This window comes from Vulpes lagopus, chromosome 8 (assembly GCF_018345385.1).
Source record: "Vulpes lagopus strain Blue_001 chromosome 8, ASM1834538v1, whole genome shotgun sequence".
Classification (NCBI taxonomy): Eukaryota; Metazoa; Chordata; class Mammalia; order Carnivora; family Canidae; genus Vulpes; species Vulpes lagopus.
This window is the reverse complement of record NC_054831.1, coordinates 423,559-450,194: the sequence shown is the minus strand read 5'-3', so window position 1 is coordinate 450,194 and position 26,636 is coordinate 423,559. Positions and strand designations below refer to the sequence as shown.

Genomic DNA, 26,636 nt, shown 5'->3' with positions numbered 1-26,636 from the left:
CCCTAGGCTGGGTGCCGGTCAGGGCGGGCTGGGTGCCCGCTGGCTGCTCAGGGGCCGCTCACCGCGGAGACCCGGTTGAGGCAGCGTGTGCCCTGCCCAGGGAGCGGCCCTGCCCGACCCTGCCATCCGCTCCCTGTCGGCGGGGCGGCCCGGCCTCCTGCTCGGCCAGGGCACCTGCTGTCCCCAGGGGGCGGCGGGCGCAGCTGCCACGGGGCCATGTCCTGGCGCTGGCGACTCAGCCTGTGGGGCCAGTCCCTGTGGTGGGACGAACATCTTTTTTGCTAAGCCACAGTTGGAAGCTTGGTTTTTTTCCCCACTTCCACCTGTGTATTTCTTTTTTTTTTAAGATTTTATTTACTCATGAGAGACACAGAGAGAGGCAGAGACAGGCAGAGGGAGAAGCAGGCCCCATGCAGGGAGCCCAAGGCAGGACTCGATCCTGGGATCCCAAGGTCTTGACCTGAGCCAAAGGCGCACGTTCCTGGGAGCGGTGCGACCGCAGGTTTCCACAAGCACAGGAGCACAGGCCCTGGCCCGGGAGGGCAGGGACCCCCCCCAGGTAGACCCGCCGGCCGACGGGGCCCTGACGTCTGGGCCAACGCGGGGTGAGGTGCGGGCGTCCTGCCGGGGGAGGGCCGCGTAGGCCGCCCGTTTGCACACGCAGCCCCACACCCTCCTCTCAAACAAAGGCAGGTCCTGCTCCCAGAGCTGGGGAGCCCCGGGCCGGGCAGCCAGCTCTGCGGGGCCCCTCCTGCCCGTTGGCCTCCAGGTCTCTGCCTGCGGGTCTGGCCCCACCCGCCGCCCACAGCAGCCTCGTCCTGGAAGGGCGCCCATGACCTCGGAGGCCCCTTCCAGAAGCCGCCGCGCCAGGCGGGAACCTGGTCCACAGCAAGGGCTGCAGCGGGGTGGGGCGGGGCAGCCGGGGAGCACCCAGGCCTCCAGATGCCCTCCGCTGTGGGTGGAGGCTCCAGGTTCACCCAGAGGCCTGGCCGTGGTGGTCAGCGGGAGGAGGCTGGGGCCTGGTGTGGCTCGGGGGGGCACCCCGGATCCCAGGGAGCGTCGGCTTTCCCGCCCGTGCAGCGGGCCCCGCGGGGCAGGTCGCCTGCGAGGCCTCCAGACTCCTGAGCCGCGTCCCCAGGGAGGCGCCGGGGCCGCTCGGGACGCCCTGGCTCCGCACCGCCCGGAACCTGAGCCTCAGCTCACCCGGCCCGTCTGGGCTGTCCGCGCACCCGCGTGGCTCCTCCCGGGGACGCCGCCCGCGCCCCGTCGGCCGTGCTGCGGCAGATGGTCGCCCCCCCAGGCGGCCCCGCTGGGCCACAGGGCTCCCCTCGCTCTCCGCACTCTGCCCGCCTGTCCACACAGGGGACCCAGAGGCCAGGTGGGGGGACGCGGGGCCGGGCTGGCCGGCCTCCCCGATGGGAGGGGAGCAGGGAGGAGGGGCCTCTGAGCCCCCACAGGGCTGAGAGGGAGACAGGCCCACCCTAGACGGGTGGACACATAGCAGCGAGCCTCCCAGGCCGCCCTGTCGTTGGTCTGCTCCTGTGCTGGAGGCCCACCCGGGGACCCTCCTGGACCACCAGGGGGCAGCTCAGCCCGGCACGGCACGGCCGCTGCGCCAGCCCGCGCCCTCCCAAGGCGGGGACCCCGTCTCACGAGCCCGCCGTGCCCCACGGTCTCCCCCCGGTGCCGCGCAGGAGCAGATGCTGCGGAGGCAGGTCCCGGAGGAGGACAGTACCATCCTGATGGACATGGCCCCCGGGGCCAAGAATGCGGACAGCCCGCAGCTCAGAGGTAAAGCTCAGCCCCTCACGCCCCGCCCCGGGACCCAGGCTGCAGGACGCTCTCCACCTGCGGGGGCCTGAGCCCCAGCCCCTGCCCCCCAATTACACTCAAGGACTCCAAGGCAAAGGCCCGGACGGGCCCCCAGCCTGTGGACTCCCAGCCCCTGGCCACGGTGTCCGGCCTCCTGTGCCCTCCAGCTGCCCCAGTGACAAGAAGGGGGAGGCTCCAGGGTCCCCCCAGCTCGCCGGCCCTGGGGACGTGCAGACAGCCCCAGGGACGGGCTCGGAGGGGCCGGGCGAAGGGAAGCTACAGGGACACATATCGTGTCCTGAAGTGGACACACAGACATGTCCCTGCGATGCACGGAGCCTCCCCCGTCTGTCCTGACGCGTGGAAGTAGGGGGGGGCAACGCCCAATGGCCCCCGCCCCAGAGGAGGGATGGGGACGTTGGCCACGTCCACGGGGTTACCCGAGAACAGGGGTTACCAGGTGCTCGGGCTCGGCAGTGACCCCAGAGGAGCCAGGGTGCCTGGAGGGTCAGGCCGGGCGGGTCAGGGTCGGGGGGCAGGCGCTCCCTGGGGCCGGTGAGGCTGGAAGCCTTTCCTCCAGGGCTCTGGTCTCCTGGACCTTCTAGAAACCGAAGAGATCCCGCCCCGGGCGCCAGCACTGCCTCGGGCCACGCACAGAGCCCCTTGGGGCGCTGGCTCCCTGGCCAGGCCCTCAGCGCTGGGCGCCCCGCCCCTGCCCACGGTGGGCGCGGCCGGAGGCTGCAGGGGGGCCGGCCTGGCCGCGCCCGCACCCCGAGGCTGTGCTCTCCGCTCGCCCTCCCGTGTCCGGGTCTGGGGTGGGGGCCGAGCGGGGTCGCCCGGGACAGGAGGCCACCTTCCTCTTCCTTTCCTTCCAGCGCAGTGGAGGCCAGGAGGCGGCCGGCCGGGTGGGGAGCCCTTCCGAGCCCCAGATCGGTGAGCCCCGCCCGCGCCTGGCAGCCCCGGGGGTGGGGACACGAGTGGGAGCCCTCCCAGAGCCCAGCGCCCCCGGAGCGGAGCCCCTGGCCTCGCGGCCGTCAGGACAGCTACCGTTCAAAATAATAAAATAAACAAAATGTAGCAAGTGTCGGCCAAGAACCGAGGAAACTGGAACACACACCGCCCCCCGCCCCCGTCCCTGTCGCTGTGTCCCTGGGTGCGCCGGCTGCCGTGGCCGCTCCTGTCCAGGCTCCTGGGAATAATGCGGCAGCAGGAGCATTCACGCCCGAGCTCGTGGGGCCGCGTGTGTCCTCGGGCCCGTGGACTGTGGGACAGCAGGTCCATGGCAACTCGGTGTGGGACACTTGAGGCGCCGCCAGACTGTTTCCCGGGGTGCCTGGACCAGGTCATAGGGCCCGGCGACGTCTGGGCGGCCCCCCAGCGCTCCCACTGCCTGGCGTCCAGGCGACGCCGTGGGGACGCGGCGGCAGCTCGCCCTGTTTGCTGGCATCCCCCCGGGCGGCTGAGAGCCGGCGTCCTTTCCCGGGCATGTCGGCCACTGGTCCATCTTCCGGAGGAAAAGCTCTACTCGCCAGCCTTGCCCGCGTCTTACAGTGGGCCCCTGTCTCTCTGACGTGGAGCCGAAAAAGTTCTTTCCGTCTATTGGAGAAGGTTCCTGGTTAGACGCTCGGTCTGCTGCTATCCCCTCCCACCCTCTGGGTTACTTTCCACTCTTGGTGGCGCTTTAGAAGCACGTAGGTTTGGGATTCCGATGAGGTCCCTCCGTCTTCTCCCTTCCTGCTAGGCCTCCGCGTCATGTCTAAGGCCCCATCGCCTAAACCAGGTCTTGAGGACATACAATGATTTCCTCCTAAGAGCTTCATCATTTGGGTTCTTGGGTCTATGATCTTCATCTCAGGACCATAGTCCACTTTGCGTTAGTTTTGGTGTGTGGTGTGAGGTAGGGGTCCAAGTCTATTCTTTGCAATCTGGGTATCCACTTGCTCCAGCGCCGTTGGCTGAGAACACTGCTTTTCTCCTATTGAATCGCGGTGGCCCCTTGGTCAAAAAAAAAAAAAAAAAAAGGGTTAGCCCTAAACATACGGGTTTATTTCCAGAATCTCAAATACATCTCACCGATCTGTGTGTCTGTCCTTCCAGCAGCGCCACCCTGTCCTGGTGGTTCTAGCTCCATAGTAAGTTTCACAGTCAACAAGTGTGCGTCCTGGAAGTTTGTTCCTTTTTCCAACAGTGTTTTTATTCGTTCTGGGTCTCCTGTATTTCCGGATGAATTTTAGACTTGTCATTTTCTGGGGGAGGGGAAAAAAAAAGAAAAAAGAAAAAGCAAGCCAGCTGGGGTTTTGACAGAGATTATATTGAATCTGTAGATTGATTTGGGGAGCAATGCTGTCATAATATTAATCTTCTGATTCATGCACATGGGATACCTTTGCATTTATTTAGCTCCTCAACTTATTCTCACAGTGTTTGGTGGCTTTCAAAGTATACGTCTTGCACAGTTTTTGTTAAATCTGCTTTTTTAGAAAAGATTTTATTTATTCATGAGAGACAGACACAGAGAGAGGCAGAGACCCAGGCGGAGGGAGAAGCAGGCTCCATGCCAGGAGCCCAACGCGGGACTCGATCCCAGGACTCAGGGTGGGTCACGACCTGGGTCAAAGGCAGACGCTCAACTGCTGAGCCCCCCGGGTGTCCCAGATTGGGAAGTTCTTGACCATATTTCTTCAAAGATTGCTTCCTTCCTCCTCGCTCTTGAGTCTGGATGTTTCCCCCGGGCCTGTCCTTAGGTCTGGCAGGGCTGTGTCCACCTGTCTGAGGAGTCGGGAGCCCAGGTGCTGTTTCGCTGCCTTCGTGCGTCCTTTTGGTTCCTTCTCAGACGTTCTAATTCTCGCTCCAAGTATTCTGTTAACCGTTTGCCCACCCTCGACTCCGTTTCCCAACCTGCCCACAGTTCTTACGTTCTGAGAGCTCCTCGATACGGGCCACCTCCGAGCCTGTTTCTGCGGTTGTTGTCAACTCCGTATGGGCTGTGTCCTGCCGGGAGGCCGCACCACTGACAGGCCGGCTGGACCTGCCGCTGCTTGGTTGCGGGTGTCAGAGCAGCTGCCTTCCCTCCTCCCGGGGGTGGCCTGAGGCTCAGCGGGAAAGCCCGGGCCGTGGCCAGGTGCCCCCTCGTCTGCCCGCCGGGGCTCCGGCACCTGCCTGCTCTGGCATCACCATGCAACAGCTGCTCGGGAGCCACGAAGACCCAGGGCCTTGCCCACAGGCCACGGCTCTGTCCTCTGCACGCGATGCCCCCGAGGCCCAGGAGCCCCATTCTCACCTCCGCTCCCCGCAGCGATGCCTCCCGGCCTCCCCTTAGAACACCCGCCCCCGGGGAGAGCTGTCGCCCACCTGAAGAGCGGGGGCTTCCCGCGGCGTGCGGCAGGGTCCTTGGAGCCCCCGTGGGCTCGGGACTGACCTCCCACAGCCTGTGCCCCCGAGGCCTCCCAGACCCGAGCAGCATGGAGCGGGGGCCGCGGTCGGGAGCACGGAGGAGCGGTCCCGGGTCCGAGGGCTCGGCGCCTCCTTCTCATGGAGGCTCCGGGTCCCCGCCGGGACGCCCGCCCTGACCTGTCGCTGCTGGTTCCCCGCAGACTTCGTCCTCGTTTGGGAGGAAGACCTGAGGCTGGGCCGGCCGCCGGACAGCGCCCCCCGGGACAAGGCGGCCACGCACGCGGCGTGGAGGGACACCTTCCTGGAGAACTTCCGCGCAGCCGGGCTACACGTGGACCAGGTACTCACTCAGGGACCCGTGAGCTTCCCGCCGAGGCCACGGGCGTGGGGGCCGGAGCCCTGGGACGAGCCACACGCCAACGTCCTGCTGGGCGCCCCACTGCGCGGTGGCCTCCCCCGAGGCCATGGGCCCGCTGACCCCAGGCCGGGCCCCGACCCCCAGCTGGCCCGGAGCCAGAGCCCTCAGACCCACCTGAAAACTCCGAGGGCCCCTCCTGTCTGCGTAGGTGCGGCCACGCGTGGGCCTCGTGTGGCTCCAGCCCGCGGGCCTGGGGTCAGCGAACCCACTGAGCACACGGCCCACCGCGGCGGGGGCGGCCTGGCCACCCGGGGACACGACAGGACCCCACCGCCCTCACGTCGCCTGGTCCCCGGGGCGGGTCGGTGGCCACACCGTCGTGTCCCGTCCGCAGACCACACGGCGGCCTGACCGCCCGCTTCAGGCGGGAGAGCCTCCAGCTGCGGCCTTTGGGGTCACACGGGTCCCGCAGGGCGCGGCTGCTGCAACCCCGGCGTCCCCCGTTGGGCCGAGCACCGAGCGGCCTTCGGGGCCGCCCCCGTGGCCGCAGAGGCAGGTGCCTTCCTGGGAGTGACGGGGGCCCCCGCCCGGCCTCACGGACCCCGTCCCCGCAGTGCCACGTCCGCAACGCCTCGAGCGCTGTGCACTACGTCCTGCTCAGCGGGCCCTGGGCCGTGCTCTGCTACCACGCGGAGGACCTGCACCTCAAACTGCCCCTGCAGGTGCCGGGGGCTCGGGGCGGAGCGGGACCCACGGCCCAGGCCACTTGCGTTCGCGGCCACCCACACCCTGGGGCTCCCACGCTGTGTCCTCGGGGCCTCCCCCCGCCCCGCCGGTGCCCCAGGAAGCCTTGTTGGGCCAACGGAGGAGCAGCCCGAGCCTGGGGGACACGCGGGGAGCACATCCCAGGCCCCAGAGAGGGGCAGGCCGGGCCTGGTGGGTCCCTGCGGGCCGGGGGGCGGGGCTCCCCGTGCTCAGGGCCGCAGAGTGGGAGCCGTGCCTGGGCCTTGCAGGAGCTGCCCAACCAGGCCTCCCACTGGTCGGCGAGGCTGCTGGCGAGGCTGGCGAGTCCTCCTGCAGGAGGACGTGCCCGACGTGCCCCCCGAGTGCTACACCTGCGAGTTCAAGGTCAGCAAGCTGTCCAGGTGAGCGCGGCCTGGGAGCTCCCGGGACAGGGCGGCTCAATGTGGGCACGAGCAGCTCGAGGACCCCGGCACCCCACTCCTGACACAGAAACAGCGGGGACACGGGCTCCTGGAGGCAGCTCGGCCACTCCCAGCCTGCGGACAAGGCCAGCGGCGGGGACGGGGGCGGCGGCCAGCGCTGGGGGCCCCCTCGTCACCACACGGACGACACCCGCCCCCACCGTGGACTTCCCAAGGTTCCGGGCCCCAGGAGGCCCCTGGTCGGCCGGCCCCACCGGCCACAGCAGACACGACCGACGGCCGCGGATCCCGCGCTGGGAGCCTCAGGCGGTGCTGCCCCCACTGCCCTGCCCTCGCCCGCCCTGGGGTGGGGGTGCTGCGCCGGCCGGACAAGCCACTGTGACCTCCAGCCCCCGAGCCCCTCGCAGCCAGGACGGGCATCCGTGCATGGGATGGGCCGTGTGCACCCCTGTGCTCCTGCGCCAGCCCGAGCTCCGCACCTTCCACACCCGCAGGTACCTCGGGAGCGACAACCCGGACACCTTCTTCAGCAGCACCGACAGGCACCAGATCGTGAGTGGGGGCCGGGCGCCAAGGGCCTGCGGCCGGGGCCGGGAGGTGCCCCCCAGCTCACTGCAGCATAGGGCCCGGCCCAGCGTCCCCCAGGACCCCCGGGCCCCTGGCCGCTGCTGTGGGGCCCCCCGAGGACAGGCCCGCCCAGGGTCCCCTGCTGACTGCCGACGGGCACGGGGCCTCGGGGGCTGCCGGGCAGGGTCCACCCTGACACGGTGCCCACAAGGGGCTGGCTCCCCCCGCGCACGGCCAGGGCCTGGTCAGACCCAGCCTGACCCCACGAATCCAGGGACTCTGGCCACGGTGTCCGCGGCTATCGAGTGGGACCGCGGGGCCGTGGTGCGCGTAGGCCGGCGGACGGGGGACCGGGCCTGAAGGCGGCAGCCACAGGCCTCACGGGGCAGGTAACCGGGCCGTTCCCACCCCAGCTGTTCGCCATCCTGGCCAAGACCCCGTATGGCCACGAGAAGAAAGGGGTGATCAGGATCGACCAGCTGCTGGCGGACGGGGTCTTCAGCGCCGCCTTCCCCCTGCACGACGTGAGCGCGGGGCATTGGCTGTGGGGCGGGGGCTCCGGCCCGGTCGGGGAGGGTGCGGGCCCCCTGCCCAGGCCCCGTGCCCAGGCTGCCTCCCGCCCTAGGGCCCGTTCAGGCCGACCCCGGGGGCCCCGCAGGCCGCGGGCCCCGGGCGCAGGCAGCCCCTGTTCCAGTACTGGGCTCGCTGGCGCAAGCGGAGCAGCAGCAGCCCCTGGAGCACGTGCGCGGGTACTTCGGGGAGGAGGTGGCCCTGTACTTCGCCTGGCTCAGTGAGCCCGCCCGCCGCCCGGGCCCCGCAGCCCACCTCGGGCTCCCGGCCGCGCAGCCCGCTGACACCCTGGACAGTGCTCCCGGCTCCCCGGCCTGCCCCTGCAGCCCCTGCCACCCCCCAGCCCGTACCCGGGGTCTTCTGGGGACCCCGCTGCAGCCCCCCGCGTCCGCGGCCCAGCAGACACGGCCCACGGGGCCCGAGCCACTGCACGAAGCCGCCGGGCCCAGGCCAGCCACCCGCTCCCCGACAGGTGGCCTCGCAGACCTTCCGCTCCCCGCACAGGCCAGCGCCCCCCGCCCCCTCCTGCGCCCCAGCCCTTCTGCGGTCCTTTCCCCTCCCCAGATGCGGCACGTGTGTCCTCGGCTCCTCCGTGGGGCACGGCAGCTGGGGTGACGCGCGAGGAGAGGCGGCCACGGCCACTGCAGGCCTGGACAGGGCTGGGTCGATGTGCGGGGGGCGGGGGGTGCACGGCCCAGGCCCACGGGCCGAGGTAGAGCGGAGTGAGGGCCCCGGGCTCCCTCCCGGGCAGCAGCAGGGCCTGGACGGCCAAGGCGGGCCGGGGGGCGCAGAGGGCACGGGGCAGGGGCGCCTGTAACGCAGGTCACTGGCAGCTGCGGGGAGGCCGGAGGTGGCGCAGTGGGCCGGCGTCGGGGCTGCCCCCGGAGGCAGTGGGGGGCCGGCCTGAGGGACTGGGGTACCCGGGGGCCCTGGCCAGGGAAGCATCCGGCATGGATCGCCATCTGTGTCTGAGGTCGCAGCGGGCTGTGTCCCTGGGGACGGGACCCTTCCCGGCAAGGCCACTGGAGGCGGAGGGACGTGGGGCAGGCGGTCCCGGAGGTGGGGGCGGGGGGCTGCGCCCGGCGGGTGCCCGGGCCCGGCGTGGCTGTGCAGCCCCACCCGGTACTTGGCCCCGCGCAGGGTACATGGGCCCCCAGGGCGGCCGGTCCCTGACGGCCAAGCTCGTGTCGCCCCTGCAGGCTTCTACATGGCCGGGCTCCTGCCGGCGGCCCCCGTGGGCACGGTGGTGTTCCTGGTGGGCTGCTGCATGGTGTCCTCGGACACACCCACGGGAGTGTCCCCTCGGCTCCTGGACTCGCCCCGAGTCTCCTGAGGTGGCCGTGCGGGTGGGGGGCCCCTTGGCCAGCTGCGCAGAGCTGGGGACGCACGTGAGCACCGGGGACATGCCTGCCCCCTGCAGAGGCGCCCGAGGGCGCCGGGTGGGCGGGGCTGCTGGGCTCCTCTTGCGGGCACGCGCCCCTGCGGCTCGTCCGCGTTGCTCAAAAGCAGGCGGCCTCGGGCTTACCCCGTTGTGGAGCTCAGGCTTCAGGAGCTAACTCACAAGTTACTATTACACCAATGTGATCGTGGTTATTACATTATTATATATATTTAAGTGCTTATTCATGAGAGACACAGGGAGGCAGAGACGCAGGCAGAGGGAGAAGCAGCTCCCTGCGGGGAGCCCGACGCGGGACTCGGTCCCGGGACCCCAGGGTCACGCCCGGAGCCGGAGGCAGGCGCTCACCCGCTGAGCCCCGGGCGCCCCAGTTGTATATGTTTTAATACTTTTTAAAGAAATGCTGAACCTGGCAAAGGCCGTGGTGGGAGGGGGGCGAGGGCGAGGGCAGACCGATGCCCCCCGCCCCCGGGCCCCCAAGCCGCCCTGCGCCCTGAAGGCAGGAGCTGTGCGGAGCCTGGGGGACCTGCAGATGTGCCCGCGGTGCGCCGACTGCCCCTCTGGCCGCTGCCCAGCGCCTGCGCCCGCCCCGCCCGCCCCGCCGCGGCCCGAAGCGTCAGCCCCAGGGTGGCCCGGCCGAGCGCCCCCGAGCCCGCCCGCGCCCCGCAGCCCGGCCGCCTCTTCGACCACGGCGGCACCGACCCCGGTCACGGGTGAGGACGAACCCTACTTCCCGCGGCGGCTCCGCGTGCGCCGGGTGCTGGCCGGCTCCGCGCTGGTGGTGATGCTGGTGAGGGGCCCCTCGTCCTGGCCGCGCGGCGCCCCCTGCGGCCGCCTGCCCCCGGGGCCCGGGCTGTGGGGCGCCGGGAGGGCTCCCGGGGTGCGGCCGGGGCTGGGACCCCGGGTGGCGGCCCCGGGAGGGACCTCAGGGCGCGCGGCGGAGCGGCCCAGCTGAGCGCGTGCCGCCCCAGGTGGCCGTGGTCGTCAGTGCCTGGTGTCCGTCATCCTGTACCGCGGCATCCTGGCCGCCCTCGTGTCCGGGTCGAGCAGCGTCCCCCTCGCCAGCTGGGTGAGGCCCTGCCTCCGCGCCCCGCCGCGCTCTGGCCCGCCGACGCCCCACCCGCCTCACCGGGTCGCTGGTGAACCTGGTCTTCATCCTCGTCCTCTCCGAGATCTACGTGGCCCTGGCCCGCGTCCTGACGCGATGGGGTGAGCGGCCGCGTCTCCCATCCGGGCCCCTGCGCGCGGTCCTGGCGGCCGGCGGGGACACTGAGGCCGGCGCCCTGTGCCGCAGAAATGCACCGCACCCAGACCAAGTTCAAGGACGCCTTCACCCTCAAGGTGCTCATCTTCCAGGTCGTCAACTTCTACTTGTCGCCCATCTACGTGGCCTTCTTCAAGGGCAGGTGGGGGGGCTCCCCCGGGCTGCGCCCTCCCGGGGGCACCGGACGCCGGCGGGGGCCGCGGGCACAGCCTCCCGCAGCGGCACCTCCTGAGCCGCGGCGGCGTCTCCCCCAGGTTCGTGGGCTACCCCGGCAACTACCACACCTTGTTTGGGGTCCGCAACAAGGAGGTGAGTGCGGTGGGGGGGCCGCTGGCCGCCGGCGGAGGGGAGACCCCGGGGGCACCTGCCGAGGCGTACTGCCTGGGCCACAAGCGGGTGTCCTGCGACACCCCTGTCCGCGTGGCTCCTGTCCCGGGTCCCCCCGGAACCCCCCGGGACTGCCCCCCCGTGAGCACATGCTGCCCCTAGAACCAGCCGTGAACCCCATTGTGGGGCCCGAGTCTCCCACGGTGAGACCCCAGAGAAACACTGGGGTGCCAGGTCCCGTCCCGGGCGTCCCCAGGAAGCGTGCTGCGGTGGGGAGGGGACACCAGTCACTGCCCTGTGCCCCCTGGACCTCATGTACCTGGGTCCCGGGGGTGAAAGGCCAGCATGCGGGGGGCCCGGAACCATCCCCAAGAGCCGCCACGCGGGCCTGGGATCATAGGTGGGGCCTCCCCGGGGTCCTCACCCATCCCTCCTGGGGAGACGGCCTCCTTCCTTCCTCAGGTCTGGGCTGTGACCCCACCCAACGGCTGGCCTAAGGGGCCCCTCGGGGGGACACTGTCCTGTTTCCCACGAGACGGAACGGGCAGCCGGGACCGCGGCCAGGGCCGTGAGCGTGCGTGATGAGCTGTACCGGGAGCGGCGTTCAGCGGCCTCAAACCGGCTTCAGCACCAGAGGGGGCGTCACCGGGCCTCGTACTGAAACCGTCCGGGCCCTGTGGGCTCAGATGCGGTGGCTCCGGGTGCCCTGGCCGTGCTCAGGCCGGCCCCCACCTGGCCCCCACCCCCGGCTCAATGGCCCTGTGCGAGGCAGGTGGCCCCAGAGCCCCCAGCTCAGGTCACCGATTCCTGGGGCCTCCGTGCCCCTTGGAGCCACCGGCTGGGGTGAGCCCCGCATAGCCCCGTGGGGTCCCTAGAGGACGTCTGGGTGGCGTGGGGCGGCACCCCGTCATCCCTATGCACGGCCCGGGGCCGGGGACGTCGCGGAGAGGGAGGGAGGGTGTCGGCAGTCGTGTCTGGCAGCGGCTGGCAGCACGGTGGGGGCCACCGTCGCGGCGCGGGGCGGACGCCTGGGGGGCCCGTGCCCCCGAGCTCACCGCGGCCCGCTGCGCAGTGCGCGCCCGGGGGCTGCCTCGTGGAGCTGGCGCAGGAGCCCCTGGTCATCATGGTGGGCAAGCAGGTCGTCAACAACGTGCAGGAGGTCCTCGTCCCGTGAGTCGCCCCCGTGTCCCGCCCGGCGTGCAGCCCGCTCCGCCCGCTCGGCTCCCCGCACCTGCGTGGCCCTTGCCCCCAAAGCCTCCGTGAGCAAGGCCGATTTCCGGGGCGCTGCCCCACCTCCCCGCCGCCCCAGAGCCTCCGCCTGCTGCCCTGGAGCCAAGTGACGCCCCCGTCCCCCTCCGCCCCCCTCACCGTTCCCCGTGGCCAAGGCCCCGTCCGTGTCCCAGGCAGCTGCAGGCCTGGTGGCACACGGCCGGGCGAAGAGGAGGCCGGGGCCTGCCACGGGCCGGGCCCCCGGGAGGCCGACTATGAGCTGCTGCCCTGTGGGGACCTGTCCCAGGAGTACCTGGAAACGGGTAGGGGCCCCGGGGTGACCTCAGCCTGGGCCACCACCGCCTCCCTGGGGCGCCTCGGAAAGGCGGGCCGGGCGGGGGCGGCAGTGGGGACATCCACAGAGCCCACGGCTGCTCGCGGGGGGTGTCTCCCGGGTCGGATCGCTGCCCGCGCCCCGTGGAGCCCACGCCCCGTCGGGGGGTACCCATGCCACGCGGGGCAAGCACCTCGGCCAGTTGGGTCCCTGCGGCTCCATGGGCGGGCTGGGGCCCTTGATGTCGGCCTGTGAGTTCCTGCCCCACGTTGGGTGCGGCTCCCGCAGGAGGGGACGGGCCAGCTGGGCGGCAGGGAGCCTGGGGGCGCGGGGGCCCGCAGGTGACCACCCCGCCCCCCCAGTGCTGCAGTTCGGCTTTGTCACCATCTTTGTGGCCGCGTGCCCGCTGGCGCCGCTCTTCGAGCTGCTCAACAACTGGGTGGAGGTCCGCCTGGGCGCGCGCAAGCTCGTGTGCCAGCAGCGGCGCCCGGTGGCCCAGCGCGCAGGACATCGGCATCTGGGTGGGCGCACATCCTGGCGGTCATCGCGCACCTGGCAGTGGTCAGCAACGTGAGTGCGCGGCCGGGGCGGTGGGGGGGCGGTGGGGCAGGGCCGGGGGTGCCCACGCTGACGCCGCCCGCCGCGCAGGCCTTCACCTCCGACTTCCTGCCACGCACCTACTACCACTGGACCCACGCCCACGACCTGCGCGGCTTCCTCAACTTCATGCTCGCGCGCTCCCCGCCCACCTTCGCCGCGGCGCACAACCGCACGTGCAGGTGGGGCTGGGGGGGTAGCTGGGGAGTTGGGGGGGTGGGGGTACGGGGGTGTCAGAGGGGCGGGGGAGCTCCGGGTCGGGGTGGGGCGCGGAGGCGGGGCCGGCGGGCGGTGCACCTGCTGTTCCTGGCCTGGAGCCCAGCCAACTCCCCCGTCCCCCATCTCCCCAGCTCAGTAACCCCCTTCGCCCCCTCCTCCCCCCGAGGTAGAGAACCCAAAAAGCCCCTGGGATGCACATCTCGCATTTGTCGAGTCTTCCCACCACCTGCCCAGTGGATTTTTGCTGTTGCACGTGACCTTGGGCCTCGGGTTCGAGGCCAGGCTGTGTGCTGAGGAGGTGAGGCCTCCTAGTCTTTGTCTGACTTTCCCCCCTTCCTTTCCGCGACAGAGGGTAAGCGAGAATCTTCCCAGGACCGGGGTTCCCGGTTTCTTCGGGTACTTGTTGCCTCTTGCTTTACGGATCCTGAGGTTCTTCGCTGCAAACAAGGTCACCTCGTGCTCCCCTGCTAGTGGAGGCTTACTCTTCCCGCTCATTTGATTCTCCTTTAATTCCTCGCCTGCTTTCTGGTGGACGCGGACGCGTTCCCTTCCGTCTTTATGCACCTTTGGAGCTGAGGTTCCCGGACAGTTCCAGCCTTCGCTCCTACGTAAACTTCCCTTGCGAAGACCGTAGGAATCCACCGTCTCCCTTCCCTGCGTCGCAAGGACGTCCACACGCTGCTGCCCGCCAAGCACCCATCACTCCATCTTACTATAGTCACACGATGTCTTAGTTTCGCTATTAAAACATGAAAACCATTTTAGTCATTTGTTGGTCACGTCGACTTGGCAGGTTCCAGTGGCCTCTGCGGCACTGCCTCCCATCTGAGCTCATTTCCACTCTGGCTGAAGCGTATCCCTGAATAGCACCTGCAGGCACGGTGTGTGGGCGGCAACCCTGAGCTCTGCTGGGTTTTATGTCGGCAAATCTCTGTCCCTCACAGAGCAGGTGCACGATCCTGGGCTGGGCTGTTTTCCCTCAGCCCTTTGGGGCTGCTACTGTCCCATGACCTGACTTTTCCTGCAGGAAGCACTGGTAGCACTGAAAAGTTCCTTCCTCCCTTTCCTTGACTTCTGTCACTAACACGGGTGTGTCATGGTAAAGTCTATTTAAAAGCTTCTCGCTATGGGATCCCTGGGTGGCGCAGCGGTTTGGCGCCTGCCTTTGGCCCAGGGCGCGATCCTGGAGACCCGGGATCGAATCCCACGTCAGGCTCCCGGTGCATGGAGCCTGCTTCTCCCTCTGCCTGTGTCTCTGCCTCTCTCTCTCTCACTGTGTGCCTATCATAAATAAATAAAATAAAATTTAAAAAATAAATAAATAAAAGCTTCTCACTAAAAAAAAAAAAAAAAAAGTTTCTCACCCAGTATAGGCCTTTATCTCAGAGGGTGAGGTCTTTCTCCCATTCTGAAAACCTCTCCATTTTTTTCGGACAGAGCAGAGTTCTCTACCCTTCGTTCTGCTGCGAGCCCTGTGACCTCGGGGCACCTGTTTTCCCTCCCGGGCTCTCGAGGGCCCTGTTAGTACTTGTACATCTGGCTCTGTCGCGCACTCGGCGTGGTTTCTCAGGGTCCTCCGAGTTCCCGCAGTCTCTCTTCTGTTGTGTCTGGTTTAGCCACTTCAAGTCTGTGACAGTCACGGGCGGGTTTTCCCTCAGTTTAATCTTCAAGATTTTCTGACAAAGTGGGGCCTGGCCCTGCGCTCCACGGGGCGCACAGCAGGCTAAGTTTATGTCACAAAATAGTGTTGCAACTTCTCCGAAACACGAGAAGCTGTCAGAGGATGGCCAGAGGACAAGTCGGAACTAAGGAGCAAAACTGGGTCCGCCTCTATCCAGCCGGGGGAGCCGTGCTGGGCAGGTGGCTCGACCCCTGGGTGTTCCGTGGGCGGCATCACCCGGAGCAGCACCTGCTGCACCGTCACACCCGCTGGCTGACAGGATGGTTGCGGCTGCGGGCACAGTTGAGGCTGAGGCGGTGGGACAGTCCAGCCCACCGTCCCCCTCGCTGGCCTCCCTGCTCCTGGTCTCCTGCAGGTACCAGGCGTTCAGGGAAGATGATGGACAGTATTCCCCGACCTACTGGAATCTTCTGGCCATCTGCCTGGCCTTTGCCATCATGTTTGAGGTTGGCCAAGCTCCCGGTCCCCCCAGTGGGTTTCGCCGCTGCCTCCCGCCCCGGGATGCCCTCCTCACCCACGCCGCCAGCGGGCCGCATCCCAGCTCTCCTCTGCGCCACCCCCCGCCGGTCCCTGCGGCCTGCCCCGGGCGCTGTAGGGTGTCCAGGGGCATGACGGGGCCACAGAGCCTGGGGTGGACGCCCTCCCACGCTCCCCGTGTCCTGCTCCCAGCACGTGGTGTTCTCCATCGGCCGGCAACTCGACCTCCTGGTCCCCGACATCCCAGAGTCCGTGGAGGTCCAAGTGAAGCGGGAGTACTATCTGGCCAAGCAGGCGCTGGCTGAGAACGGGGTGAGCCCCTGCCCCCACCCCCACCTTCCCTCGCCCCGCAGTGGCTCGCGTCGGGTCCGGCGCTCTGCCTTGGCACCTGACTCCCCCCCGCACCCCTCCCCGGAGACAGGCTCTCTCTGGAGCAGACGGAGCGAAGGACGGCTACTTCCCGGGCTCGGAGAGCAGTCTGGGCCCGCAGCCCCCAGCCCCTTCCCTCTGAGGTCACCGGGTCACCTCAAGTTGGCAGTCCCACCTGGAGCAGGGACTCCAAGGCCCCAAAGACCTCGAAGGCTCACTGCCCCTTCTCAGCCCAGAGCGCTGCGCCAACGCCGGGGCTGCCCCTGCCGCCTCCCTCCCAGCCCCCTTGCCTCTTGCTCCCAGGGCACTGATCCGTCTCCCACATGCAACTGGAGAATCACACCAGAGACGGGAACTATCTGTGGACCCCCAGTTACCCCCCCAGAGCTTGTTGAGGACACTCTGGTTCCACAGGACCAAGACAAGACGTGTCGCGTGAGAAAATGAGTTCTAGCACACTATATCCGATTCCGGGTTTTATTTTAGAATTTATAAAATTCCAGTGTCATCCATATTCATAAGCCTTTACACACGTTTGCATATAATCTCCAGATTCCGAAGTTAAGGCCAAGGGACGGATCACAGCTATGGACACACGTGGTACGGAAGACATTCGACAAAGGAAACGGACACGCACACCCCACCCTGCCCGGGGCCCAGCAGCAGCAGGAGCGCTGCAGGAGGCCAGGCCGGCGCAGGGTCAACCAAGCGGACCTTAGGAACAACCCCCGAAAACAGAGCAACAAGGTGCCAAGTACAGTTCGCGGAAGGGGCGTGGTTCGCATCTACGGACATTTAGCAATAAATGCAGATGTGCAAAAACCTGTTGTGAAAATGTAAAATTCACCTTTGGGGAAGGGTGGGGGTGGGGGCCGCGGAAGGCCGCCGTAGAAAAGACGGAGGGAAGAGGGGTCTGGGCAGACGCCGGGGGAGCCGGGGGGGCAGGCGGAAGGAAGCAGCACGGCCCCCCGGGGAGGTGCGAACCCCGCAGGAGGAGGCGGTGCCCTTTCCCCTTTCCCCAGCAGGCTCCTCCAGGGAAGAGCCCGGCAGTGCCCGCTCTGCAGGCCGGCAGGCCCCATGGACACGCTCAAGGGACACCTGTCAAGCAGCTGTCCGTGTGCTCCACGTCAGGGTCGGGGCGTGACTGCGGCGCAGCCTGTGTGCCAGGAACGCCAGCACCGCGGGGGCTGGGGGGTGGGGAACAACGTGACAAGGCCCGGGCAGATGGCCCGTCGCCCTTCCCACACGACAGGGCACACGAGCGCCTCGGCGCCGCCCGGGCCTCTCCTCTCCGAGAGGACATAGTGGCCTCGGGGCGCGGGTGTGACCCCACTGTCGCCCGCTGCGCAGCCCCAAAGGGCAGAGCCTCCCAGACCCGCACCCGCCCCTCCGGCCCTGCCGACGGGCACCTCTCTGCCCCGGGGACACGCAGCCTGCCTCTCCGAGCCACGTCCCGGGAGCCGCTCACGGCACGGGGCGCGAGTCTGAGGGCAGCCCGGGGGGCCCCAGCGCGCAGCCGACGTGCCGCCAGCAGGAACCGCTAAGCCGAGACGCTGAGCGCTGGGGACCGCGCCACGCGGGCTGAGGTAGGAGGGAGGGGACTGCCCCCTGGCATGTGTGTGGGTGGGCCCGAGGGAGCAGCGGGGGCTGTGCCCCCGCCCTGGGGGGCACCCCGCCGTATCCCCGTGTCCCTCGGGCCAACGGGGCCACCGTGGCAGCCACGGCAGACCCGCCTCCAGGCGTCGCTCACCAGGCTTGGGGTCTCCGGTGCCGTGTGGTGCAGGGGTGGAGACACTTGGTGCTTTCAGGCCCCAACGCGCGTAAAGCCACGACCGCCCGAGAACCTGGGTCAGCCTCTGCGGCTCTCCTTTGGGTGTGGGCGCTCCCAGCGTGCACACGGGTCTTCCTCCCCACCCTGCCTCTGCGCTAAGAGGGCTTTTTGGCAGCTGGAAGGTGGACTGCATTCAACAAGGAGGGTCTGGACGGCAGGCAGAGGGAGGGGAGGCAGCGGGAAAGGAACAGGGCAAACATTTTGGCTTTTATAAAGTCAAGGAAATTTATTTCCTGAGGTCATGACACAGGAAGTAGGCTCAGCCACAGCTGTGCAGCTCTCATCGTGGAGGCCCGGGCCTTACTGACATGCTGGATGCGCCAGGACGCTTATCGGGAAATGTCCAATTACCTCTGTTAGTGTTCACAACTGTGGAGAGCCGTCCCAGAGCAAAGGTGTCAGGGAGCAGATCCTGAGCGCACGCGCGGTGCTGGCGCGCCCGGCTTCACTGCGAGACCTCGGGGAGGGGGAAGCGTCAATGTATGGAGGGTCCAGCCGCTGGGTCAGATCGAAACAAACCATGTGTGGTGGGGTTTGGGTCAGCAGGCTGGAGAGCTTTCTGCTTTTTGATCATTATCGTTTGGGGCCCCATGGGAGGGTCTTGGGGGCCACCTGAGCCCCAAAGCTAGGAAACTCTTCAGAGCTGCTCATATCCGGAGCCTGCAGGGGAAGGAGGGCACAGCTTTAGTAAGGACTCCTGCCCGAGCGGCTTCCCCAGCGGAGGGCCAAGTGCCGCCCACCGGCGCTCCCACTGCGCAGGGCACGACTGACCTTCTCGCTGCTGTTAGCGGTCCAGGGAGCGTCCCGCACCACAAAGCCCTTGGATGGTGCCTTGGACTCCTCGTGGGCCGGTGGCTTCATGTACACCTGCAGTGACTCGCTGTCCACCACGTCGGCCAGCTGTGGGCACAGGTGGGAGGGGGCGTCAGCCTGCACGGGCGCACGCGGCCATGCTCACTTAGGCTCACGTACTCGGGGATCCCCCGAGCAAGCCCTGAGCAGGAGGGCTTGCTCGGGGGATCCCCCGCGCCTGGCCTGCCTCTGGGAGCAGACGCACATGGCCTCTGCCAGCCGGCCCAGGCCAGTGAGAGGCAGGGCGTCACGCGAACAGGCCTGTGGCCCAGTGACAACTCACATATTCCTCCTCTAGGTTGAGGATGTGGTCGATGGCTTCTTCCACGTTCTCTGGGAGCCCCGTCACGGTGACACAGTTGGGGTCTGGGGCTCCAGTCTGCGGGAAGCGAATGTCCACCTGGAAGGAGCACACACAGCCGCTGAGGTGGCTCTGAGCACTCCGTCTGGGGTCTCTGGACCAAAGGCTCAGGGTTATGTGTGGCTGGAAATGGATCTTTAGTTTTCCCAAGTTAGCCTCGTTTTCTCAGGAGACAAAGGTCATGAGTCAGAGCTGCGCACACCAGGCCAGCTACAGCCGCCGCCGATCCACGCGGGGGCGTGCGCCCCGCAGTCCCCGGTGACCCCGCAACCGTCATGTGGAAGGAAGAACCTGGCAGAGCGGGAAGCGGGAAGCGCACACCCGTCCACCCACCAGGCTTCCAGGACTCGAGGACGCCCTTCACGTTCGGCCGGGACCCACCTTGAACTCATCCATGATTTTGCGGATGGCTTTGCCGCGGGCGCCAATGATGCGGGCGTGAACGCGGTGGTCCAGCGGGACGTCCTCAGAAACCATCTGTTCAAGTTCACCCACAATTTTCAAAATGGCGTCCCGGGCAGCTTCCGTGTTCTTTTCATACCCTGTGATCGTAATTTGGTCCTGGGGCTGAGAAAGGAAAAACCCGTCAGGAGAGGGGACGCTCCTGGGGATCCCAGGTTGGGAGCCCCACCACCGCAGACGCAGCTCGGCGAGGTGACAAGAGGCGCCACTGGCCGCGCGAGGCAGGTGGAAAGAATGCTGGGCCCACGGAGCCCGACGGCTCCCGCCCCGCCCCCGCCCCCACTAAGGACACGCACGGGAAACGAAAGCTGCGGGTGGGGGCAGAGCGCCAGGGCCGACACGAGGCACAGGAGGGGACCCCGGGCCCGGCACCTGGAGGCACCTCCCTGGACACAAGGTCCCAGGCCCCGTGGCCGGCGCCCCACAGCCCCAGCGCGCCCAGCCCACGGCCTCCCTCCCACAGACGCGTGCACAGCGTGAGCACAGATGCGACTCGAGGCATAAAGAACACGTGAGAACAGAATCACACCCGTCAGCCACATTCTTTAAGGCAGGAGACCAGTGCACCTGCAGGACAGTGGGGCCAAAGGACCAGAGAACAAAACAGAAGAGCGGAAGCCTCGAGACCTGCCCAGAACAGGCAGCGAAGACTCCAGGAGACAGAGCAGCAGCCGGTCTCCCCGCGGGCCCCTCCCCAGACACCGACCACGACCCTTCGCCAACGAGGAGTCATCTTCATAGAGAAGAGCGCATGAAGAAAACGAGGCCGCCTGACCCTCTCTGGCTCGCGGAACATCAACCGCAGGGGCCTGAGCACCAAGTAACAACTAAAAACGTGCTACTTAAGTAGGAAAGTTGAAAGAACGAGACACAGCAAAGGCGAGAGGCTGGAGGAACTAAATCCTCAGAATTAAAAACATTAAAAATTAAAGTCGGAGGGCGCCTGGCTGGCTCAGGCGGCAGAGCAGGCCACTCAACCTCAGGGTCATGGTTCGAGCCCCGCGTCGGGCGTACAGCTCGCTCGCGCACAGAGTAAGGAAAAAAAACAGCAGCAGGGGAAACACGGTGAGATGCAGAGGCAGACAGAAGACGCCCGCGGGCACGGTCAGGGCCGGGCTGGAGGCAGAGGGCAGAGTGGAGAGGCGGGGGCTGTGGTGCTCCTCGAGGGACTCCACCTGTGGGGACAACTGTGGGGGAAGGCCCCAGCTGGAGCCCCACCTGCCACCAGGAATGACCAGGGGGCGTGGGAAGGGACACCTCGCCCAGCTGACACGGCCCAAAACGCGGCCCAAGGCCTGAGCCAAAACCAGCTCCTCAGAGACCTGCCCACCTCAGAGACCTGCTACTCCCCACCCACCTGGGCACACCCTCCGCTTGCCCGCTCCCTGCTCCCAGGTCAGGAGGAGGCTCCAAGAGTCCTTCTGCCGCAGGCAGTCATCCTCACCTGGCTCCCATCGTCCTTATCGGGAAACTGGATGTTCACGTCATGCTCCAAGCGGATCTGCGTAATCACCGCCCCTTTTCTCCCAATAATTTTGGGATGGTATTTGGGGTCCACCGTGACGCTCAGTTTAAAGCTCCTTAAAGCCTACAGACGAGACAAGAGCAGAGTTGTCCAACTACCCCCAAGGATGACCTTCACCGGCACGCGCAGCCACAGGCCACCGCCCCCTCCGCTTGGTCCTGGACAACCCAGGTATCCTCAGTGACAGAACAGAAGACACAGCTTTCCTGTTGGCCACTGGGCCACCCTGCACCCCCAGTTCAAGGACCCACTGTAACCAAGTACGCAGACCCTTCGGAAAAGGACCCCTGGGCACGGACAAGGCCGGCACACGGCGAGCTCTAAGCTCAACTTTCGGACTGGTTTAGCAGGGATCTGAGGAGTAAGTAGGGGAGTGTTCCGGGGCGTCTCTCAAGGCTGGGGAACAAGAGCAGGCCAGAGGCTGAGACCGTCGGAAACACACGCAGCTGTGCGGGCCCCATCCCTTCACGACTCCAGGGAGTCCGCCCTGCAGGAGCCCGTCACCCGCATCGCCTGTGACAGGGCTTCAGGTGGTCACGACACCCAGCCTCACCGTGCACCACGCAGGAAACCCTTCAAACACCAGCCCTATGGGGGGGAGGTGGGTCTCAAACCCTCCTCAGGGCAGGGAAACCGTGCAGTGGGCAGGTCCACGTGGGCCCGCTGACGCCCGCCCTGGACCACACCACTCACGTTTGGGGGTCTTTCGCAGCAACGGCTCCCGGGCCTCTCCAACCTTACCTTTCCTGTGCGGTTGGAGGCACCACAACATGGCACGTTTACTTTGGAAAAAAGAGTGCTAATTAACAGGAAATCTAACTCTGCCGCGGAAGAGGAAAGTGCCACGCCCGTAACACTACGTCTGAAGAAAGGCTCCCCCGACGGCAAGGCCTCTGGACGCAAACCCTGGCAGGCTGGCCAGGTGCGCCTCCTGCCACCCGGCTGCGGCGTGACCAGGGTGCTGGTGGGGCTCTGGCTGAGGGCCATGGCTCTGGAGGACGCCCCCGCGGCCGACAGACACCCACCCGGTCTTCCTGCTCGGCCTGCAGCTCCTTCACGCGCTCCAGCAACCCAGCCTTAGCCCGGTCCAAATTGGTGGCGAGGCCGGTGATGGCGATGATGTCGGACTGCAGTTCCGGCGCCGGCACGTGGATGTTCACCTACGCGGACAAGGGCAGACCTGATGCAGACAGGGTCCCGCGAGAAGAAAGGGGGGCACCGTGCTGCCGCGCTAAGAGCAGGAACAGGGCACACGGCCAAGGGTGCCAGCTGCCAGCGGGGCTCCGGAGGGCTCCCTCCCAGCGTGGCTCCAAGGAAGAGCCGCAAACTGCCGTACCTCGAACTCGTCCATCATCTTTCGGATCCCGCTCCCCTTCTGCCCAATGATGTACCGGTGAAGGTCAAAGGGCACTTCCACTTCGATGGTGACAGGAACCAGCGCCTGCAGGGAAGACGGTCAGGGGCAGGCCTGAAAGCAAGCTCGGAGCACAGCGACCCCGTGAGAATTACAGGGAGCTTCCTGGAACCTTCCCTGCTGCTCACCCAGGCTCAGGACGCCCCCCAGGTTTTAACTCAAGGAAAACAGAAAAAAAGAGCATGGAATCCAGCGGGGCTGCCTGGGCGGCTCACTTGGTTAACATCGGACTCGATTTCGGCTCAGGTATCGATCTCGGTCCTGGGATCGAGTCCCGCAGCAGGCTCCACACTTGCAGGGTCGGCTTGGGGTTCTCTCTCCCCTTCTGCCTCCCCCACCCCCGATCCTACACAAGCTCTCTCTCAAACAAACAAATGAAAAAACCCCAGGGAATCCATTATTTAAGATTAATGCCAACAGAGCAAACTTTCAGACCATCGCCCCAAGCCTATGCTCTTAAACGTGGCAGCCCAGAGCCAGAAACAGAACCAATTCCAAGAAGCACAGAGCACCCTGAGGCCCAGGGTGGGAACAGGGGGCTCACACACTGAAGGTGGCCCTGACTCCCGGCCTCACCGACGGCAAGGACAGCCTGTGGCCAAGCCAGGTGGGCTGCAGGGACAGCAGGGGACACTGGCTCCCCTGTTCTGCCTCCGCTCCGGCCCCACTGCTTCCCGCCCCCCACCCACCCTTCACTTCCACAGTCCCGTTTAACCATCACTTGACGCCCGACAGATTATTTTGCTCCTCCGTCCACCCCACATAAGCACGATCTTCCACACTGAGGTCCTGTAACACTTAAAACAGTGCCCAACAGGTTAAGTGGCACTCAGGTAAGCACTTGCTCATCCTCACAAGCCTGAGCCAGATTGGGGTCACAACGCTATGGGAAAGGGAACCGAGGCTGGAGACCTCACTACCCCCGCTGTCACTGAAACCTGTCAGTTCCGTGCCGGTCCACACCCCCCGGGGTGGGTGGCGGGCGCTATGCCCCGCCGAGTGCGAGCCCAGGTGCTCAGGGCAGCATCAGCACACGAGGTCCAGGCCCATGCCTCCACGAGGGCAGCGGGTCGCACCCACCTCAAGGGCTTCCTTGGCGGCCTCACACTTTTCTTTCCGGCCAGAGATGATGATGATGTCGCACCTCCTAGGGGAGCCGGGGTCGGCCTCTTTGGCATCCCTCCCGTCTCCGGCATCGTCACCGTTCTCCTGGACTGGTGGCTCGACGCTGTGAACTGGGGAGATGGGGGGAGGGGGCCAGCTCAAGGCGCTGACTCGGCACGCTCAATGCCAACACCTGTGGAGCACCCGCCACGTGCTGGCAGGTGGGGGAGGGAAGACCCGAATACCCTGGCTTCCTGGGAGGCTGGCACAGGGGAAGTGTGCTGCATGGTGGCCAGTGCGTCTGCAGGGCACAGAGACTACAGCCCAAGCCCCAGGGTTGGGACACGGCTGCACAGAGGGGCCTGTGACACAGGCTGGGAGGGAAGAGGGGAGCCTCCGGTGCCAGGAAGCGAGAGAGCAAGCCTCGAGAGAGAAGGGACATGAAATGGGCCGCCGCGGCCGGCTGGTGGGGACCAGTGTGCACCTGAACACAAAAGCAAGGTTTAGGAACAAGAGCGAGGAAGCAAAAGAGAGAATGGCCTAAGCCATCGGTCCTGCACGCGGCTGGGGGAAGGCTGGGCTCTGCAGACACATTCCAGACAGAATTTCAACACCAACAGAATTCGCGAACAGTATCACATGCGGTCAGATGGGATTCTGAGGCACGTGCCAGTTCTCCCAAACAAGGGTTAAAAGTACACGCAAATGGGGCAGCCCGGGTGGCCCAGCGCTTTGGCGCCACCTTCGGCCCAGGGCGTGATCCTGGAGACCCGGGATGGAGTCCCTCGTTGGGCTCCCTGCATGGGGCCTGCTTCTCCCTCTGCCTGTGTCTCTGCCTCTCTCGTGAATAAATAAATAAAAAAACTTAAAAAAAAAGTACACGCAAATGACTCAGAACGAGTGACCGTATGAAGGGTGTACGGGGAGAGAACACAGTCTGGATACTGAGATCTCTACCCTATGCGATATCCTTCATATGTACCCAAGAGCATCTGTACTCAGGGGAACAGAGGAGCTTCTATGGCCACGACAAGCTCCAGAGAGGACGGAGCACGTGGAGTGGACCCAGGAGGCCGCATGGTCATCAACTGGACCACACACGTCAACAGTGACCGGCCAACAAAGACACACTTGGTTGCCACCGAGTGGGAGACGGCTCTCAGAATGTCGCCTCGGGACTGCCTACCACCCCACCCCATCTCTGGGGCACACAGAACCAAGCCGACACTCGGGCCGATGGGGCTGCCTGCCTCACAAGGCACGAGGCCTGCCAAGGAGGGGTGCAGGGGGACAGACAGCTGCAGCGGAAGCAGCACATCACACGTTACTTGGGACCTGTGGGAAAACTCAGAACCAAACTCAAGGCGGTGGCTGAGTGGGGGGTCGGGGGTGGGGGCAGGTTCCACTGTCTCTGGGGGATCTGGGTGGGGGCGGGTTCCACTTCTGTCTCTGGGGCTTTGCCCTCCTTTTGCCTGGTCACTAGCTGCGAGCCTGTGGACACCGGAAGGGCACCCATCGCCCTGCAGGAGCTGATAGAGCCCACCCCTTAGAGAACCTCTGGAACAAGTCCCGCGCGGCCCACCGCGCTGCAGCACAGGGCAGGACGCAGCCCCAGGCGGGGCCCAGGCACACACCTGCTTCCCCACTCAGCAGAGAGCTCACCGCTGGGACCCACCTGGGTTCTCCTCTCTGTCTGGGAACTTAATCTGAACATTATAGTCCCGAGTAATCTGCTGGATTCTGGAACCTTTGGGGCCCATGACAGAGCGATGAAACTTCTGGGGTATGGCACATTCTATGGTCACCTGGGCTTCCTGGGGGTGGGGTGGGGTGGGGTGGGCACAGCAAGAAAGGAAAAAATAAAGACAAAGGTTAATGGCTGAGGGCCAGTCACATCTGCACCCACTCAGTCCTCTACAGGCACCTCCAGTGCTCCAGAACGACAGGGCGGACCAAGGAGGGGCGCAGGGCAGGACCCAACGGGAGGCCTCCTGGTGCTCAGAGACTAAGGAAGTACTGAGACTGTCGGCAAATGGCAGCAAAGCTCGCCGCCACCCAGAGCGCGAGTACAGCCCTTTCCTGTCTCTGGACACAGAGCCCCCCGGCACACATCACCGTTGGGTGCTGCCCCTCAAGGGTGGCTACGTGAGCCGGTGACCTGACTGCTGTGGCTGTGACTCCACGAGGAGGCGCTGGGCTTGACGGTCGGGAAAGTACGTCTAAGGCCACAGCAAGGGGGCGCCAGGACAGGGAAGCTCCCTCAGGGCTGGTGTAGAAAACCCCAAACAGGTGGGTTCACTGACAGGTCCTCCCCCTCCATCTCCCTTCTTCCCTTGCGGGGAGAGACTGGTTCCTCGTGCAGAGTGGATTCCAACACGTGTTTTAAAAAGCTGCTGTTCAGGGGCAGTATTCCCATCACTGTAGACGGAGGCCGGAGGCCAGAGGCCAGAGGCTGAGAACCCAAGAGCCCCAGCCACTCCCTCTGTTTGCCCCTGGGTGTTGAGGCCAAGAGCCCCGCCACCCTCCCAGACACCTACCAGGTCCTCGATGATCTCCTGGATGCGCTTCTTGGCCGCCTCCACACAGTCCTTGGCGCCCTTGAGGGTGACTTTATCGCTCTGTGTGCCAGAGCGCGGGAAGCTCACCATCACCCCACCATACTCTTCGGCGATCTCCCGCAAGACCTGGCCTCTCCGGATGACGAAATGGCGGTGGTGCTTGGGGTCCACTAGCATGCAGTCTTCCACCACATTGTCCTATGGCAGAGGGCAGGGAGAGTAAGGGACCCGCCGACCCTGCCTGAGGACCGCCACGCGGCTCCACGGGCCTTACCAGGTTCTGAATGAGGGCCTCCAGCTCCTTCTGGGCCTCCCTGACAGCGTCTTCCTTCCCTATGATGGTGATGAGGTCCTGGTCCTTGTCCTCGGCCGTCGGGAATATGATGCGGGCTCCAGTGTTGTCACGTACCTTGCGGATCTTGCCGCCCCCTTTGCCAATGAGGAACTTGTGGTATTCTGGCTTCGCGCGGATGTCAACAGTGAAGCTCTTGGTTTGCTGTGGAGACCAACCCCGGGTACATCACCCTGATGCTACCTGCCTGGTACACTGAGCAGGTGAATACGGAGGCCCAGACAACAACGGCCTCACCGAAACCCAGATGGGAAGTAAAGCCCCCTCTGCCTTCCAGAGACACCGAGATGGCTCAGAGCTTGTGCACGCAGAGCCCAGGCCGGCCACTCCCGTCCACAGGGAGGACCGGCAAGTGCAGCCTCGGGGTGCTGGGGAGAGGGGCGCATGTGCACAGCGGCTAAGCTCACGGCACTCCGGCCCCTCCCCGAGTCCAGC

The 26,636-nt window shown here is 66.2% G+C and overlaps 2 protein-coding genes across 3 annotated transcripts in view; one reads left to right on the top strand and one right to left on the bottom strand.

Annotated features, from left to right (window-relative positions):
- The first annotated feature begins 1,700 nt into the window (after positions 1-1,700).
- Positions 1,701-17,286, top strand: ANO7 (anoctamin 7). Its single transcript, XM_041765925.1, is given in 30 exon segments — positions 1,701-1,791; positions 1,895-2,105; positions 2,500-2,620; positions 2,688-2,745; positions 3,085-3,087; positions 5,406-5,545; positions 6,178-6,285; positions 6,577-6,635; positions 6,637-6,708; positions 7,224-7,281; positions 7,710-7,820; positions 7,922-8,009; positions 8,012-8,086; positions 9,066-9,190; positions 9,747-10,055; positions 10,237-10,249; positions 10,252-10,335; positions 10,373-10,474; positions 10,560-10,671; positions 10,784-10,838; positions 11,929-12,026; positions 12,260-12,280; positions 12,282-12,388; positions 12,762-12,904; positions 12,907-12,969; positions 13,048-13,178; positions 15,252-15,342; positions 15,566-15,685; positions 16,328-16,489; positions 16,768-17,286. Coding segments are annotated over 30 exon segments (3,450 nt in total).
- The window catches only part of LOC121497294 (high density lipoprotein binding protein), a 69,896-nt gene continuing 59,465 nt past the window's right edge, over positions 16,206-26,636 (bottom strand). For both annotated transcript variants that reach the window (XM_041766714.1, XM_041766715.1), the window contains exons 18-28: positions 26,124-26,345; positions 25,829-26,047; positions 24,967-25,105; positions 23,268-23,422; positions 22,110-22,214; positions 21,799-21,933; positions 20,693-20,836; positions 19,168-19,353; positions 18,709-18,825; positions 18,345-18,473; positions 16,206-18,233 (exon numbers count right to left, since the gene is read on the bottom strand). In XM_041766714.1, the coding sequence (XP_041622648.1) occupies positions 18,147-18,233; positions 18,345-18,473; positions 18,709-18,825; positions 19,168-19,353; positions 20,693-20,836; positions 21,799-21,933; positions 22,110-22,214; positions 23,268-23,422; positions 24,967-25,105; positions 25,829-26,047; positions 26,124-26,345 (1,638 nt within the window). In that variant the 3' untranslated portion in view covers positions 16,206-18,146. The remainder of the gene's footprint in view (positions 18,234-18,344; positions 18,474-18,708; positions 18,826-19,167; positions 19,354-20,692; positions 20,837-21,798; positions 21,934-22,109; positions 22,215-23,267; positions 23,423-24,966; positions 25,106-25,828; positions 26,048-26,123; positions 26,346-26,636) is intronic.